We start from the raw sequence: 15,612 nt of genomic DNA, 5'->3' as shown, positions 1-15,612 counted from the left end.
TTGGCCAATAAAGAATTCTATTCTATTCTATTCTATTCCATTCCTTTTTCTTATTCTATTCCTATTTCCCTATTCCTATTCTATTCCATTCCTATTCCTTATTCCCTATTTCTATTCTATTCCATTCCTTTTTTCTTATTCTATTCCTATTCTATTCATATCCCTTATTCTATTCCTATTCCTTATTCCCTATTTCTATTCCATTCCTTTTTCTTATTCTATTCCTATTTCCCTATTTCTATTCTATTCTAATTCTATTCATATTCCTTATTCTATTCCTATTCCTATTCTTTATTTCTTATTCCCTATTTCTATTCTATTCCTTTTTCTTATACTATTCCTATTTCCCTATTCCTATTCTTTATTCCTTATTCCCTATTTTTATTCTATTCTATTCTATTCCTTTTTCTTATTCTATTCCTCTTTCCCTATTTCTATTCTATTCCTTTTCCTTATTCTATTCCTATTCCTTATTCCTATTCCATTCTATTCCATCACTGATGATGTTACCTAGTTAGCAATAGCAATAGCAATAAGACTTATATACCGCTTCATAGGGCTTTCAGCTCTCTCTAAGCGGTTTACAGAGTCAGCATATCGCCCCCACAGTCTGGGTCCCCATTTCACTCACCTCGGAAGGATGGAAGGCTGAGTCAACCCTGAGCCGGTGAGATTTGAACCGCTGAACTGCAGATAACAGTCAGCCGAAGTGGCCTGCAGTACTGCACCCTAACCACTGTGCCACCTCAACTCGGTTAGTTAGGGTAATAAAACGTCTGCAGGAAAGCAATGAAGCTCAGACAGCCTTGTGGTCCCTCAAAGGCGGGATTAATGGCTTCGGTGGGCCATATCCAGCCCCCGGGCCATAGTTTGAGGACCCCTGGTGTATTGCCTAAACTTAGAAAATGGAAGGCTGAGTCAACCCTGAGCCGGTGAGATTTGAACAGCCGAACTGCAGACAGCTGAAGTAGCCTGCAGTGCTGCATTTAACCACTGTGCCACCTCGGCTCTTAAGAGGGGTTGTCCTATTTGGACAAGGGGCCTTCTTCAGGTCGTTCTCGACTTACAAACATTCATTTAACAACCATTCAAAGTTACGACGGTATTGGAAAAAAAATGACTTGGGGACTGGCCCTCACACTTAACGATCATCAAAATGTGGGAGCTTGGCAATTGGCATGTATTTACAAGGACTGCAGCATCCCAGAGTTATGAGATCACCATTTGGGACTTTCCTAGCTGGCTTCCTTCCAACAAGCATAGTCAACGGAAGAAGTCAGATTCGCTTCATCGTGATAAATTCAACTAAACTGCAGGGATATGTTTAACGGCCAGGGCACAGAAATTTGTAAAGTGAGATGCAACTCATTTCACAACCATCTTGCTTAGCAATGTAAAAAGCCCGGTTCCAATTGTGGTTTTAAGTCACGAACCACTTGACTTACACTGCATGAGTCAAAAAGACGGCTTTGAAAATATCTAGACTCCTCTCATCCTGGACATAAATTGTGTCAACTCCTACCCTCAAAACGACGGTGTAGAGCATTGCACATCAAGGCAACTAGACAACAGAATATTTTTTTTGCCCTGAAAGCCATCACTCTGCTAACAAATGATTCCCACACCGTCAAACTATTGACTAAGGCTACATTAATATTACTGTTAGTCTTCTCATCATTCCTATCACCCATCTCCTCTCACTTATGACTGCATGACTATAACTTGCTGCTTATATTCTTATGATTTATATTGATAGTTTCCTGACTGCTTATTTGTACCCTATGACTATCACTAAGTGTTGCACCTTATGGTTTTTGATGAATGCATCGTGTCTTTTTATGTACATTTGAGAGCCGATGTACCAAAGACAAATTCCTTTTGTGTCCAATCACACTTGCCCAATAAAGAATAATATTCTATTCTAATTCTATTCCATTCCTACCCCTACCCCTATTATTCCTATTCCTATTCTACTCTACTTTACCCTATATTCTATTCTATTCCATCCCTACCCCTACCCCTACTATTCCTATTCCTATTCTACTCTACTCTACCCTATAATCTATTCTATTCCATCACATCCCATCCCTATCCTTATCCCTATTCTACCCTACCCTACATTCTATTCTATTCTATTCTATTCTATTCTATTCTATGCAATGCATTTGGATGTCAGATGATGCATGAAAAAAAGAGCTATGCAGCTTTCGGGTAACCTGGCCTGTTTAGAATTATAAATTCAGATAACTTTCACAAACTCATATATACACATACATTACACACTCACACAATAATATATGCTGATTCTGAAACTGCTATTGCAGTCAAACAGGCTCAATCCTGTTTGTCAGAGAGCGAAGTTCAGGGTTATAAATTTATCCTAGGAAATTCCCTGGCTCTCCAAATAAACAACCTGCCAACAGATTAAAAAGGAACGGGCCCTAACGAAGGCGATCAATTGCAGCTATTCCACCATTTTTTTTTCTGGAACAATATTCAACATTTCTACGGAGATTCTCAGTCATCCAGGTCATGGTTGTCCCAAAGGTGCTTTTTAAAATAAATAAATAAATAAATGTTATTAATTCTCTATTAATTCTACTTCTTAGTGCTTAATAAACTTCGTGTTGTCTGGGTATTTAATTTGCTTAGCAATACAGATTGTATTCTTTAGTGTCTACTCCTTTTTTTTTCCAAACACTTGTAAAATAAGTTCCATGTTTGATAATACTCTCTTTTTTCTGTTTGATTTTCAATATAAGTCTATCCATTTCTGCACAATCCAATAATAATATCTCAATTATCTCTTCGTCTTCCAGTGTTTCTTCATTTTTCCAATATTGTGCGAAAGTAATCCTCACTGCTGTTAAGACATATCATATTAAATACATACTTTTCTTACCATTTTTTTTCCTGATATCATCCCTAATAAAAAGTTCAGGTTTAAAAATCTACATTTCCCTATTATCTTTTCTAGCCATCTGTATATTCTTGCCCCATATTTTTTGTTTTAACACATCCACCACATACGATAAAATGTGCCTGTTTTTTAATTACATTTCCAACATTTGATAGACGTATTTTTTAAACATTTTAGCTAACCTTGCAGGTTATTAATTTTTTTGCTTTAACACAAGTCCATCACATATGATAAAATGTGCCAAATTTTTATTACATTTTCAACATTTTCTAGATAAATATTTTTAAACATTTTAGCAGGTTATTATTATTATTTTTTTGCTTTAACACAAGTCCATCACGTATGATAAAATATGTCCCATTTTTAAAATTACATTTTCCATTTGCTAGAGTAATACTTTTAAACGTTTTAGCTAATCTTGCAGGTTATTATTATTGTTTTTTGCTTCAACACAAATCCACCACATACAATAAAATGTGCCCATTTTTTAATTACATTTCCAACATTTTCTAGAGAAATACCTTTAAACATTTTAGCTAACCTCGCAAGTTATTTTTTTGCTTTAACACAAGTCCACCACATATGATAAAATGTGTCCATTTTTTAAAATTACATTTCCAACATTTGCTAGATAAACATTTCTAAACATTTTAGCTAACCTTGCAGGTGGTAAATGCCATCTATAAAACGTTACAAATATTTTTTTCTTGATAAGAAGTTGCCATTGTTAATCTACAGTTCCTTTCCCATAAATTTTGCCACTTCTTTTAATTCTATGTTCTAGCCAAAGTGTTTTCCCCTCATTGTACCACTGTGTCTTTTATCTGTTCATCCTCCAAAGGTGCTTTTTTTTTTTCCTTTTCAAGAGGCAAGTGGACTTTCTGGGGTTTTTTTTTTTTTGAAGACTTTTCACTTCTCATCCAAGAAGCTTCTTCAGCTCTGGCTGGACGGTGGGGAAGCTGAAGAAGTTTCTTGGATGAGAAGCAAAACGCATTCAAAGAAAACCCCCAAAAAATCCACTTGCCTGTTGTTGGAAAGCAGTTTTGGGACACAACCGAGATATTTCCCCCACTTTGGCCCGTCCCAGGCGCTGCAATCCGCCTTCTCATCTCCAGCGCGAGCAGCAGATCCTCCTCGCTCCCCCCCCCACCCCGCCTTTTGCGAGCCGAGCTTGGGTTTCTCGGAAATCAGGCGCGCCTTCCCAGCAGCGAGAAATCGAAAGTGGAAGTAGCGGCGGGCAGAAGTGCGCCTGCGCTGGAAAGTCCCTAAGCCTTGAGCTGACCCCTGCGGGAAACCTCGTGCCTAGTTACCAGTGACGACACGGCTCTTTCGATTTTCCGATTGGCCCGGAGACAAGACTTTCTCTCTCTTACGCGTAGTTCCCCCGTTTCCCGGAGTCACTTCGCTTTCGGGATCCGAGAAGAGTGGAAGGTTGCTGTCGCGGCTGCGAAATAACTTTTTGTCCAAAAAGACCATGGCCTCCAAAGAACTTCTCCTCTGGTGTGTGGTGGTGGTGTGTGTCTGCGGTCTCACAAAAGCCTTGAACAGTAAGACCAATTTTCTGCTATTCGCGATTGCGAATTTTTGCGCTCCTGCCGCTGGTTCGTCTTGTCCTCTCCCCGCTTTTCTTACCCGGGTTAGGAACGGGGGACTTGAGAAGTTGCTGTGCTTAACATGTTTCCCCCCCCCGCTATTATTGGTTGCGTTTCTTCAGGAACTTCGGGCGTCGTGGGGGTGAAGGGGGGGTGGGGGCATGAGAAGGGGGGGTCTGCACCCCGAAACTCGCGGGGGACTTTGCGGGGCTGAAGGTGGGTTTGCGTCTCCTGGGTCTGTCCCGGGATAGCCCAGAGGTTGGCAGGAAGATGGGGGCTGTAGTCTTAAGGAGATCGGCGGAGCCTTTTTACTTCTCTTTCCGTGGCCTCGCATAATCTTATTTCTTTTATTTCCTGCTTTTATGATTTTCGCGAATAATCTGGGGAATTAAATTTGCGGCTCCCGGGTCTGTCCCGGGTTAGCCCAGCAGTTTGCGGGAAGAGGTTGTAGTCTTAAGGAAGGGAACGCAGGTTTCTTCCCTCCCCTTTCTGTGGCCTGGTATAATCTTATTTCTTTATTTATTTTTACAAATAATCTAGGAAATCAAAAGGGAAAAAAAATTGACTCCCTTGTAATACTTGCGGTGGGGAAGGGGAGGAGAACAGATCTGGTTGGAAGAATAATAGGAGAATTCAATTCCATTTTGCTTTTTTATTCGTATTTCTGTTGATTGGGATAGACAGGAAGGAAATGGGAGGGGTTTCCTTTGTTTATTCTTCAATTTTTATTGCATTTTAAAGCTGCCTAAACTTCACAGGATGGCTTAAAACTATTCCAAAACAACAATCCTCCCCTCCCCCCCCCACCTATGTGTGAGCACCCATGATGGGTGAGGGAGGACCGTAATCGCCACCATCTTGATGTTCTTTGTTATAAACTTCAGGGAAACTTGGTTTTCTTCCCTTGGCCATGTTTCTGATTTAGTTGTGGGACTCAATGCCCCAAATGCAAAAGGGAAGAAGGGGAAGACTTGAGTAGCAAGTATTTTCTTTTGATTTGAAAGAGAAAAGAGTTTTGCTGAAAAGAGTTTAATTTAATTTATGGTCATTGCACTTCGTACAACGGAATTAAATGCCATCTTCAGTGTACATTATGAATATAAAAATAAAAGCACAAACGCATCCTTCCCATGCTATATAATTGAAATTGAAAACCCGATATTGCATTAATATTGCACTCTAGAGTAGAATTTAATATAGTTACTGCTCTGGGATCGAAGCTGTTTTTCAGCCTCTTTGTCCTTGTTTTTATTATCCTGTACCGTCTACCAGATGGTAATAGTTAAAAAAAAAAAAGGGGGGGGGTGCCCAGGATGAGATGGATGTTTAAGAATGTTTTGAACTTTCTTAAGGCAGCGGGAGCTATAAAACGTTTCCAAAGAGGGGAATGCAATCCTATCTAAATCTAAATCTATCTATCTGCTGCCACTGTGCAATTGGCAAAGCGTACACAGGTGCAGTAAGTTTAAATACTCTCTATAGTGCAGCGATAGAAGGTCTCGGAAAGTCAGGATTAAGTGAACTAATTTTCCCTTGCAAACTCCACTCCCCTTTTGCTCCCCTTTTATTGTCTCTGGGAGGGGCCATTCATCGTCCACCTGTGGCCTTACTCCCAAGTCGACCCCTGTTCTTTAACTGTTCCCTTCCGCTGGCAGCTCTGCGCATGCGCACACTGGGAACAGGCTCCAGCTGTTCTTCTGCCTCACTGATGTCTGATTCTGAAGGCAGCTGATAACTGGCATATGGCTCTGGCCCTCCCTTTCTGCCTCCGACACAGAGCCCTCCTCAGAGCCTTCCCCAGACTCCAGGACTGGCCCATGTCCCTCCCCAACCTCCTCACTGTCCGAATCTGCTGCCAGCTGCGCTGGCCACAACAGTCTCTTGCTTTCTACCCTAGTAACAGAAAAAACAAAGGAGCAAAACACAAAGATAACTGTGATAGATACCTTGTCAAAGAATAAAATAACCACAATGCTTTAAAAGGGGGCTTTTAAAAGTGTGAAAACCAAAAGAAAAAAGAAACATTTTGTTTGCTCTAAAAATCATTGTTTTTTTTTAAAACTCTGGAGCTTTAATATACGTGGGTTTAAAGTTGCAGAGTTCCTCAGCCAACAAGCTGACTGAAGAATTCCAGGAGCGGAAGTCTACACATCTTAATCGTTGCCACGGTTGGGGGGGGGGGCGGGGGACCTGCCCTAAAATGTATGTCACACTTTTATGCATTCTTTGTCCTCCCAGAATTTGAGGTGGGGATGAGATTTATGACACTTAACGCCTCTCCCACAGCTTTGGGATCGCCATTACGATGCTGCGTACATGATCTCGCACCGAGGCGATGCATTCTGCGTCCACACGATATCAGGGTGGATTTGTAAAAAGGCTTGATTTAAACCAACTCGATTTAAATCATAATTTGTAAAGAGCAACTGTCATCTCTGTCCCGTATCGGCTCTTCCTCTGACTCGCTGTTGACTCACCGACAGCCCCAATATGGCAGAATATACAGCCTTCTCATGCGGCATACCTAAGCTCCATTTCACGCTGAATAAACTAAAGGATGGATGTATCTGAAATAGAAAACGTATCTTTAGGTAGATTTTTTCCCCCTCTAAAAGCGTATTATTAAAATAAATTTGATAAAAAATAAAAATAATCCGATTTGAATAAAAATAATCCGTTTTTTTTTTTAAAGTCATAGATTTTTATCCACCTCAATTCCCAGCCTGCTTCTGGCATGCAAACTCAATGGGGGACCCCGATTCACTTAACCACCATGTGATTCACTTAACGGCCACAATGAAAATGGTAATAATCAGGTCCGGCCATGTGATGATTTGCTTAACGGCTGCATGGCTTAGCAACCAAAATTCCGATCCAAATTGTTATTGTATGTTGAGTGCCACCTGTACTGGCGAATCCTGCTTGCAGCCAAAGGATTCCTTTGGGAACCCATGGCCCGCCCATCTTTTCTAAAGAGGTGGCCCTGTTATGGTGCATTACTCGCCTGATGCTACCTGGATAGATCAGCTGTTGGAAATCATGTTCTCTCTGGGAGCAACATCGAAGAACCAAATCCATTCATTGGAAACTCATCAAGGAGAGAGGCAGCCTGGCATGGAGAACCTTTCTAACTGTGAGGACAACCAGTGGAATGGCTTGACACCAGAAATTGTGGATTCTTCATCACTGGAGGTTTTTAAGAAGAGAGAGGACAGCCACTTACTTGAAATTATATAGGGCAGGGATCGGCAACCTGCAGCTCTGGAGCCGCAGGTGGCGCAGTGGTTAGGGTGCAGTACTGCAGGCCACTTCAGCTGACTGTTATCTGCAGTTCAGTGGTTCTAATCTCACCGGCTCAAGGTTGACTCAGCCTTCCATCCTTCCGAGGTGGGTGAAATGAGGACCCAGACTGTGGGGGAGATATGCTGACTCTGTAAACCGCTTAGAGAGGGCTGAAAGCCCTATGAAGCGGTATATAAGTCTAACTGCTATTGCTAACTGCTATTCCTATCCTTCTGCTGCGGCTCCCTGTCGGCTCCACTATTGATAGGGCTTTTGGTTAGGACAGGTAGAGGAAAAAGGATGCCACGCTAGGAGAAGACTCTATGGTGTGTGTGTGTGTGGGGGGGGAGAACCAGACTTCCGGTTAGCAGAGGAAAAAGGATGCCACTCTAGGAGGAGACTCTATGGTGGTGGTGGGGAAACCAGACTTCCGGTCAGCAGAGGAAAAAGGATGCCACGCTAGGAGGAGACTCTATGGTGGGGGTGGGGAGAACCAGACTTCCGGTCAGCAGAGGAAAAAGGATGCCACGCTAGGAGGAGACTCTATGGTGGGGGAACCGGACTTCCGGTCAGCTCTAGAATTGAACGGGGGGCTTCTGGTTAGGACCTTTGTGGTCCTTTGAGCGTTTAAGGTTGCTTACCCCTGGTATAGGTTCTTCTGCTCTCGCAGGGGGCTTGACTAGCAGACCTCCAAAGTCCCTTCCAGCTCATTCATTCTAAATTACAAAAATCCTATCTCAAGGCCCTCTGGGCATGGTGGAGAAAATATGGAACAAATGACCTGGATTTACAATGTCTTCTCTTTTTCTTTTTTTTTCTTTTCCCCCTTTAGAACCTCCTACAGTGCAAGTGTATTCCCGCCATCCTATATCTGAAGGCAAGGAGAACATTTTGCACTGCTTCGCGGAGGGCTTCCACCCTCCCAAAATCAACGTTACCCTTCTGAAGAATAACGAGAAAATACCCAATGTCAAGCAGTCTGACCTCTCTTTCAAAGAAGACTGGACCTTCCAGCTTCTGGCCCACGCTCAGGTGGTTCCCAATGGAAAGGACGAATATTCGTGCAAGGTGGAGCACCAGGCGCTCCCCGCGCCCCTCATTGTGAAATGGGGTAACTACTGCGACTTGACATTCTGTTCCATTTCTTCTTCGCCCTCCCCATTCTTCCTCCACTTGAAACAGGAATAGTTAAGCTGTCCTAGTCCATGGGTCTCCAAACCTGGGCCCTTTAGGACTTGTGGACTTCAACTCCCAGAATCCCCAGCTACCTCTGCTGGCTGGGGAATTCTGGGAGTTGGAAGTCCACAAGTCTTAAAGTGGTCAAGTTTGGAGACCTTTAGTTTAGCTGGAGAACCCATCATGGGAGTCATCAGTCTAGTCCAGGGGTGTCAAACTCGATTTCATTGAGGGCCGCATCAGTTTGACCTCGGGGGGCCCTGGGTGGGCGTGGTCAGCTTGACATCACTCCTGTTGCGGGTGCCTGTGGTGGCCCAAATGCTGTGCCAGCGAAAAAGGGCTCCTGAGCTCCATTTCCGGCCATGACGGCCTCCTGCAATGCTTTGCCAGCGAAGATAGAGTTCAGTTTTTGCTGGTAGAGGGCTGCGGGAGGCCTGTTGCGGCCGAAAACGGGCCCCGGGAGGGCTGCACACAGCCCTCCCAAGCTTTGTTTTCTCTGGCAGAGACACCGCGGACCGGTGCTTCGCTGTTTCCATGGCAGCCCCTCGGGCCAGATCTAAGCCCCCTGTGGGCCAGATCTGACTCCCGCACCTCGAGTTTGATACTGCTGGTCTAGTTTCTCTCCACATATTGCTGATCTGTTCTTCCTGTTCACCCTCCCATTGGTGAGGGATTCTGGGAGTTGTAGTTCAGCAACATCTGGGGAGATAGAAGTCTCCCACCCTTCCTGTAAAAGATGCAATGAAGCTATATGCTGGCCCCTGAAGCAACCTTCTGTTGAGTCCAGTGAATCATGATGGTCTGTTGGATTTCTCACACGTCCTGATCTTCCATATACCATCTCTGTCAAACCACGGCTTACTTTTTCAGCCTTTGAGAGTTGAGGAGTCAGGAAAACAGGCAATGCATGAATTGCTGGAATCCTATTTTAATCATCATGGGGGTATTAATAAATAGAATTATTGCAGACGATAATAAGAGTCTCTTTCCTGTATCTTACGATTTCAGTAGGCATGCTTATAAAAAGAAAGAAATGCAATAAGTTCGCTAAATTTTCATTACTACAGATTAAATTTGTATGCATTCTGGGCAGTTCACTTGTAAACATCATGAAGAGGAATCTGTTACAGATCTGTTGTGGCTTGATATGCTGCTACTGCTGGATTAATGCATTCAGTAAGGAAAGAATTGGCTTAGAATCTGTAGGCCCTCAATGATTTGGTATGTATTTGAAGAAATATGTGCTGTAAATTTATTTTCTTTGTGTTCCACAGAACAAGACAAGTAACCCAATAATCTCCAGCAGATAAGGTAAGAGATGGCTGTTTCACAAAAAGAATGCTTCACAGGAAATACAAAAGTGTGTGTATCATTTTAATGTGTTGTATTGTTACTCAGGGAGTAGAATAGAATAGAATAGAATAACAGAGTTGGAAGGGACCTTAGAGGTCTTCTAGTCCAACCCCCTGCTTAGGCAGGAAAGCCTACACCACTTCATACAAATGGATATCCAATATCTTAAAAGCCTCCAGTGTTGGGGCATTCACAACTTCTGGGGGAAAGTTGTTCCACTGATTAATTGTTCTGACTGTCAGGAAATTCCTCCTCAGTTCTAAGTTGCTTCTCTCCTTGATTAGTCCCCACCCATTGCTTCCTGTCCTGCCCTCAGTTGCTTTGGAGAATAGCTTGACTCCCTCTTCTTTGGGGCAGCCCCTGAGATATCGGAAGACTGCTATCATGTCACCCTTAGGGAAGAGATCAGCTTGCTGTCACAAAAGAGAAAGCAGTAAACAAAATGAAACTACAGAGCCAACACGTTTAAGCAGCTTTCACCAGGAAAGAGACCTGTAAAAATAAGAAGAAAGCTGACGTTTTAGGCCACTGTTTCTCAAACGTGGCCACTTCAAGATGTGTGGACTTCAACTCCCAGAATTCCCCTGCCGGAATGCATGCATATATATATATGTATGTGTACAGAATCCATATGATATACTGTCAGAAAGCGTAGAACACACAATAACCAAAATAATCATAATTAATATTTTTGCTGTACTTTAAAGCAGAGCTTCTTTCAATACCTGCTTATCAAAAAGTCATTTTTACCCAATGTTGGTTAAACACAGTCCCTGCTGTAATTGGGTAATAGCACTAGCAATAGCACTTAGACTTATACACCGCTTTACAATGCTTTCCAGCCCTCTCTAAGCGGTTTACAGAGTCAGCCTCTTGCCCCCAACAATCTGGGTCCTCCGTTTACCCATCTCTGAAGGATGGCTGAGTCAACCTTGAGCCGGTCAGGATTGAACCCCTGGTTGTAGGCAGAGTTTGCCGGTTCCACCACAAAACCGTGTTCGACTAAAGTGCGCTCGACAAAACCGCGTAGCTGACGTCATCACAGGGCGACAACAGTGCGGAGACAGAAGCACGCTGTAAACGCTAAACCTAAAATTAACCCCTAAACCTAACCCCCCTAAACCTAACCCTAACCCTAAACCTAACCCTTAACCTAACCCTAATCCTAACCCTTAACCTAACCCTAACCCTTAACCTTAACCTAACCCTAAACCTAACCCTAACCCTTAACCTAACCCTAAAGCTAACCCTAAAGCTAACCCTAAAGCTAACCCTTACCTTAACTTGAATCGGCTTGCTTTCAAAGCGCTATTTAAAGCGCCCTTCTTTCTCCGCGCTCGCTGTTGTCGCCCTGTTGATGACGTCAGCGACGCGGTTTAATCGGGCGCGCTTTAGTCAAGCGGGTTTTGTCGTGCCACGGAGTTTGCCTGCAATGCTGCATTCTAACCACTGGGAACGAAAAGAAAGGGAAGGAAGGAAGGAATTTGAGGAAGGAAGCAATAGCACACAGTGCTTTCCAGCCCTCTCTAAGCGGTTTACAGAGTCAGCCTCTTTCCCCCAACAATCTTGAGTCCTCATTTTACCTACCTTGGAAGGATGGAAGGCTGAGTCAACCCTGAGCCTGGTGAGATTTGAACTGCAGGCAGCCGGCAGGCAGCAGAAATAACCCGCAGTACTGCACTCTAACCCCTGCCCCATCAAGGCTCATAGGTAATGGGTTTATGTGTCTAAAAATATTAAAATGTGACAATTAAACCAACATTTGTTAAGCTGAGATGTTTCGCTTCACATCAGTCGTGGGTCCTTAACCCAAAGAAAATACAATTTTATTCAATTTTGGATAATTTCGACAGGTTTGGAGCGCAGAAGAATTGAAAACACTTTGCACAACCTTTGGCAATCCTTACAAGCACCCTGAAACATTCTTGCAATACTTTTAAAAGTACTTTCCTTGTATTTGTATGTTTTTACATTTTCAATATCGTCCTGTTAAGAGAGACTCAAACGTAGAGGCAAAAATCAATTTATTTGGCTTTCCAATCCAGCCTGTAGTGTACTGTACCACATTTCTTGTTTTTTTTAAATGTAAAAATAATCTTTTCCACCCCCAGATTTGATGAATGCTGGTTTAAACTACTATTTCTGCTGATGATCTTTCTGACTTCAATAGATGTTTCTGCTTATCACTAATCGAAGAGCTCCAATTTCAACTTTTTAAAGCAAAGGATTAAAGATAGACATCACATATAAATCATCATTCAAGGCATCATGATTTTATAAAAGGTTATCACTTTCGCTTTATTGCTATGTTAAATCTTTTAGGAGTTAAGAGTGTTATATTGTGGAGATAAGAAATGAAAAATTGAATATTCTAAAAATGATTATTAATGTTTCCTTTTATAAACTGCTACCTGTCTCAGTTGATAGTCTTACCTAGTTCTTTTTCTTATCCTCTACTAATGTACACAAAACCCTTAATAAAAGTTGTTTAACAATGTTTTCTTTGGAAGTTCTTTGTGGCTTTGAATGGATTCACAGCTGATCGGAATGGTTAAGAGGGTGCTGACTTCCAACCCCACGTATCTATGTTTCCTGGTCAAATACATGGGAAAATTCCATGGGGGCGGGGGGAAACCCACTTAGGGTGAGGGTTATGTCCCCATGAACTCAGACAGAAAAATGGACACCGCCAATGGATTCGCAGCTCATCGGAATGGTTAGGGGGAAGCTGACTTTTCCAACCTGTCGTATCTACTTTAACTGGTCAAATACATGGGAAAATCCCATAGGGGGGAAAACCCACTTAGGGTTAGGGTTAGGTCCCCATGAACCCGGACAGAAAAATGGGCACCGCCAATGGATTCACAGCTCATCGCTATGCTCAGGAGGGTGCTGACTTTCCCAATCAATCGTATCTACGTTTCCAGGTAAAATACATGGGAAAATCCCATAGAGGGAAAACCAGAGGTGGGTTTCAAAAATCGTTCGAACCTACCCTGTGGGTGTGGCCTCCTTTGTGGGAGTGGCTTGCCGTCCATGTGACCGGATATGAAGATGCCGAGGACACTTGTCAGAACCACCTTAAATTACCACAGCCCTGGCATGCATAAGAATAGGATGTAAACTTGTTTTCTAAAAGGCATCTTTGGTTTGCGTTAAAACAACTTCAACACACGCAATGTTCTGATTGCACCACAAACGCAGTCATCCTTACCTTTCACAGAGGCACAGAGTTTTATAAATATGAGCATGATAGTGTAGAATAATCATATCCAAGGACCAGTCAAAAAATTTTGGAACCTCTTCTGTAGGTGTGGCCTGCTTTCCGGGTCCACTGGTGGAACCTCTTCTAACTGGTTCGGTAGATTTGACGAACCGGTTCTACCGAATAGGTGCGAACTGGTAGGAACCCACCTCTGGGGAAAACCCACTTAGGGTTAGGTCCCCATGAACTCAGACAGAAAACTGGATACCGCCAATGCATTCGCAGCTCATCGCTATGCTTAGGAGGGTTTTCCTAAGGGACTTTTCCAACCCGTCGTATCTACGTTTCCTGGTAAAATACATGGGAAAATCCCATAGGGGGAAAAACCCACTTAGGGTTAGGGTGAACTCAGACAGAAAAATAGACACCGGCAATGTGTTCATAATTATGTTTACACATATATGTTCTTATACATGCTTTATAAAAGAAAATTCTAAGCACTGCACCACCATGGCAATTCATTAGGAGAATATTCAGTGTTTAAAAAACATTAATGAGATGGGAAAAGAGCTGTGTGTGAAACCCAATATAAACGACATGAGATCTGGCCAACATTTTCAGCTAAATTTAGCATAGTGCATATGTTTAGGACTTTAACAGCTGGTGAAATGGGTTGCACGGACAATAATGCAGCAACACTTATTTCTCAAGCGTTGCCTTGTATCAGGAGTTGCATTTTTGTCAGTAAATAATCCTGTTGGGTTTTTGGTTTATAAATAAATTCCTCAAAATCATAACGGTTTCACAAGATTTGAGGAGGGTTATTTTTCCTGATGTAAGATTATGGGAAATAAACAGGTGTCAATTTGTGCCTCTCTGAAAATATTGGATTTGCCATCTGTTGGGGAGCAGTGCCAAGAAAAGAATAAAATAAGGGCCAGCTGTTTGACAGCTGTTGTTACGAGTTTGTTCTTGCTTTGAGACTTCATGAGGAGGTTTGAGACTAAGTCATTGCATAGGACAGTGTTTCTCAACCTTGGCCACTTGAAGATGTCCGGACTTCAACTCCCAGAATTCCCCAGCCAGCATTTGCTGGCTGGGGAATTCTGGGAGTTGAAGTCCGGACATCTTCAAGTGGCCAAGGTTGAGAAACACTGGCATAGGAAGCCAATGGAATCTTCTGGAAGAAGAAGACCGTTAGAGAGTGGCAGTTACGAGGCAGGACACTGGAAGCAGGTTCGCGAGGAACACGGGCAGAGAACCGAAAGTTCCCCCGAACAATAAAGCAAAGACTTTATTCTTCAAAACAGGTGAATTCCTAGAAATGCTACAAATGATAGATCGTTGTAGAAATGGGTGGAAATGGGAAGCCAGGGCATTTATCTTGAAGCACCCCAAGGAGGAAGGGCTGGATGGTGTCTTCTACAGTAGGTCCCACTGTGGCGTTTTGAAAAAAACATTTTCAAAGCTGGAGCTCATTCCTGCTCTGAAATAACCTCAAGTGGAAATAAATTGGTGAGAGATGTGGAGTTATCTTCCAAAGGCAAAATAGAAGGATCGAGTCTGGACCACACCAGGTTCTTCTAATGTAACGTTTCCTACCTGGTGCCCACATGCGGTTAAGATGGTTGTTATTGCTGCTAATATTATTCGTTTATCATCATACCTTGGTCCAAGGGGTCAGGCTGCCCTCAGCGAAACATCGCCTCGCTTAGCGTCCCGGCGGAGTCGCCAAAAACACGACTGCTCCAAAACTCGTCGAATTTAGTGTTTTGAAGTGAAAATTTGTCCTGGTATACTTGTCATTTCTCCCAGGACTTGATGTGCAAGGTAGAACCATTGTTGGTGTTGGTTGTCTTGTGACTCACTACCCCTTCCGGATGAAATAAAGGGTGACGTGAGGAGTCAAGTGGTTGCTTGGTACCCCTCATTTTTTAGTACTCATCGTGCTTCCTGGAATGAATGACGAGTACCAAGGTACCACTGTAATTTATAAGTTGCCTGAATCACCCAAGCTCTGTCATTGAAGTCCTAAAATGGCGGAAGATTATGAGAATTATTCAGTCCAGCACATCTAAAGATCT

The 15,612-nt window shown here is 42.8% G+C and overlaps 1 protein-coding gene across 1 annotated transcript; it reads left to right on the top strand.

Annotated features, from left to right (window-relative positions):
* Positions 1-4,205: 4,205 nt before the first annotated feature.
* Positions 4,206-12,820, top strand: B2M (beta-2-microglobulin). Its single transcript, XM_032233296.1, has 4 exons — positions 4,206-4,467; positions 8,627-8,905; positions 10,245-10,281; positions 12,435-12,820. The coding sequence occupies exons 1-3, from the start codon at positions 4,395-4,397 to the stop codon at positions 10,256-10,258; spliced, it is 366 nt and encodes a 121-aa protein (XP_032089187.1). The 5' UTR covers positions 4,206-4,394; the 3' UTR covers positions 10,259-10,281; positions 12,435-12,820.
* The last annotated feature ends 2,792 nt before the right edge of the window (positions 12,821-15,612 follow it).

This window comes from Thamnophis elegans, chromosome 16, assembly GCF_009769535.1.
Source record: "Thamnophis elegans isolate rThaEle1 chromosome 16, rThaEle1.pri, whole genome shotgun sequence".
Classification (NCBI taxonomy): domain Eukaryota; kingdom Metazoa; phylum Chordata; class Lepidosauria; order Squamata; family Colubridae; genus Thamnophis; species Thamnophis elegans.
Note: the sequence above shows the minus strand (reverse complement) of the source record. Positions and strands in the feature narration are given on the sequence as shown.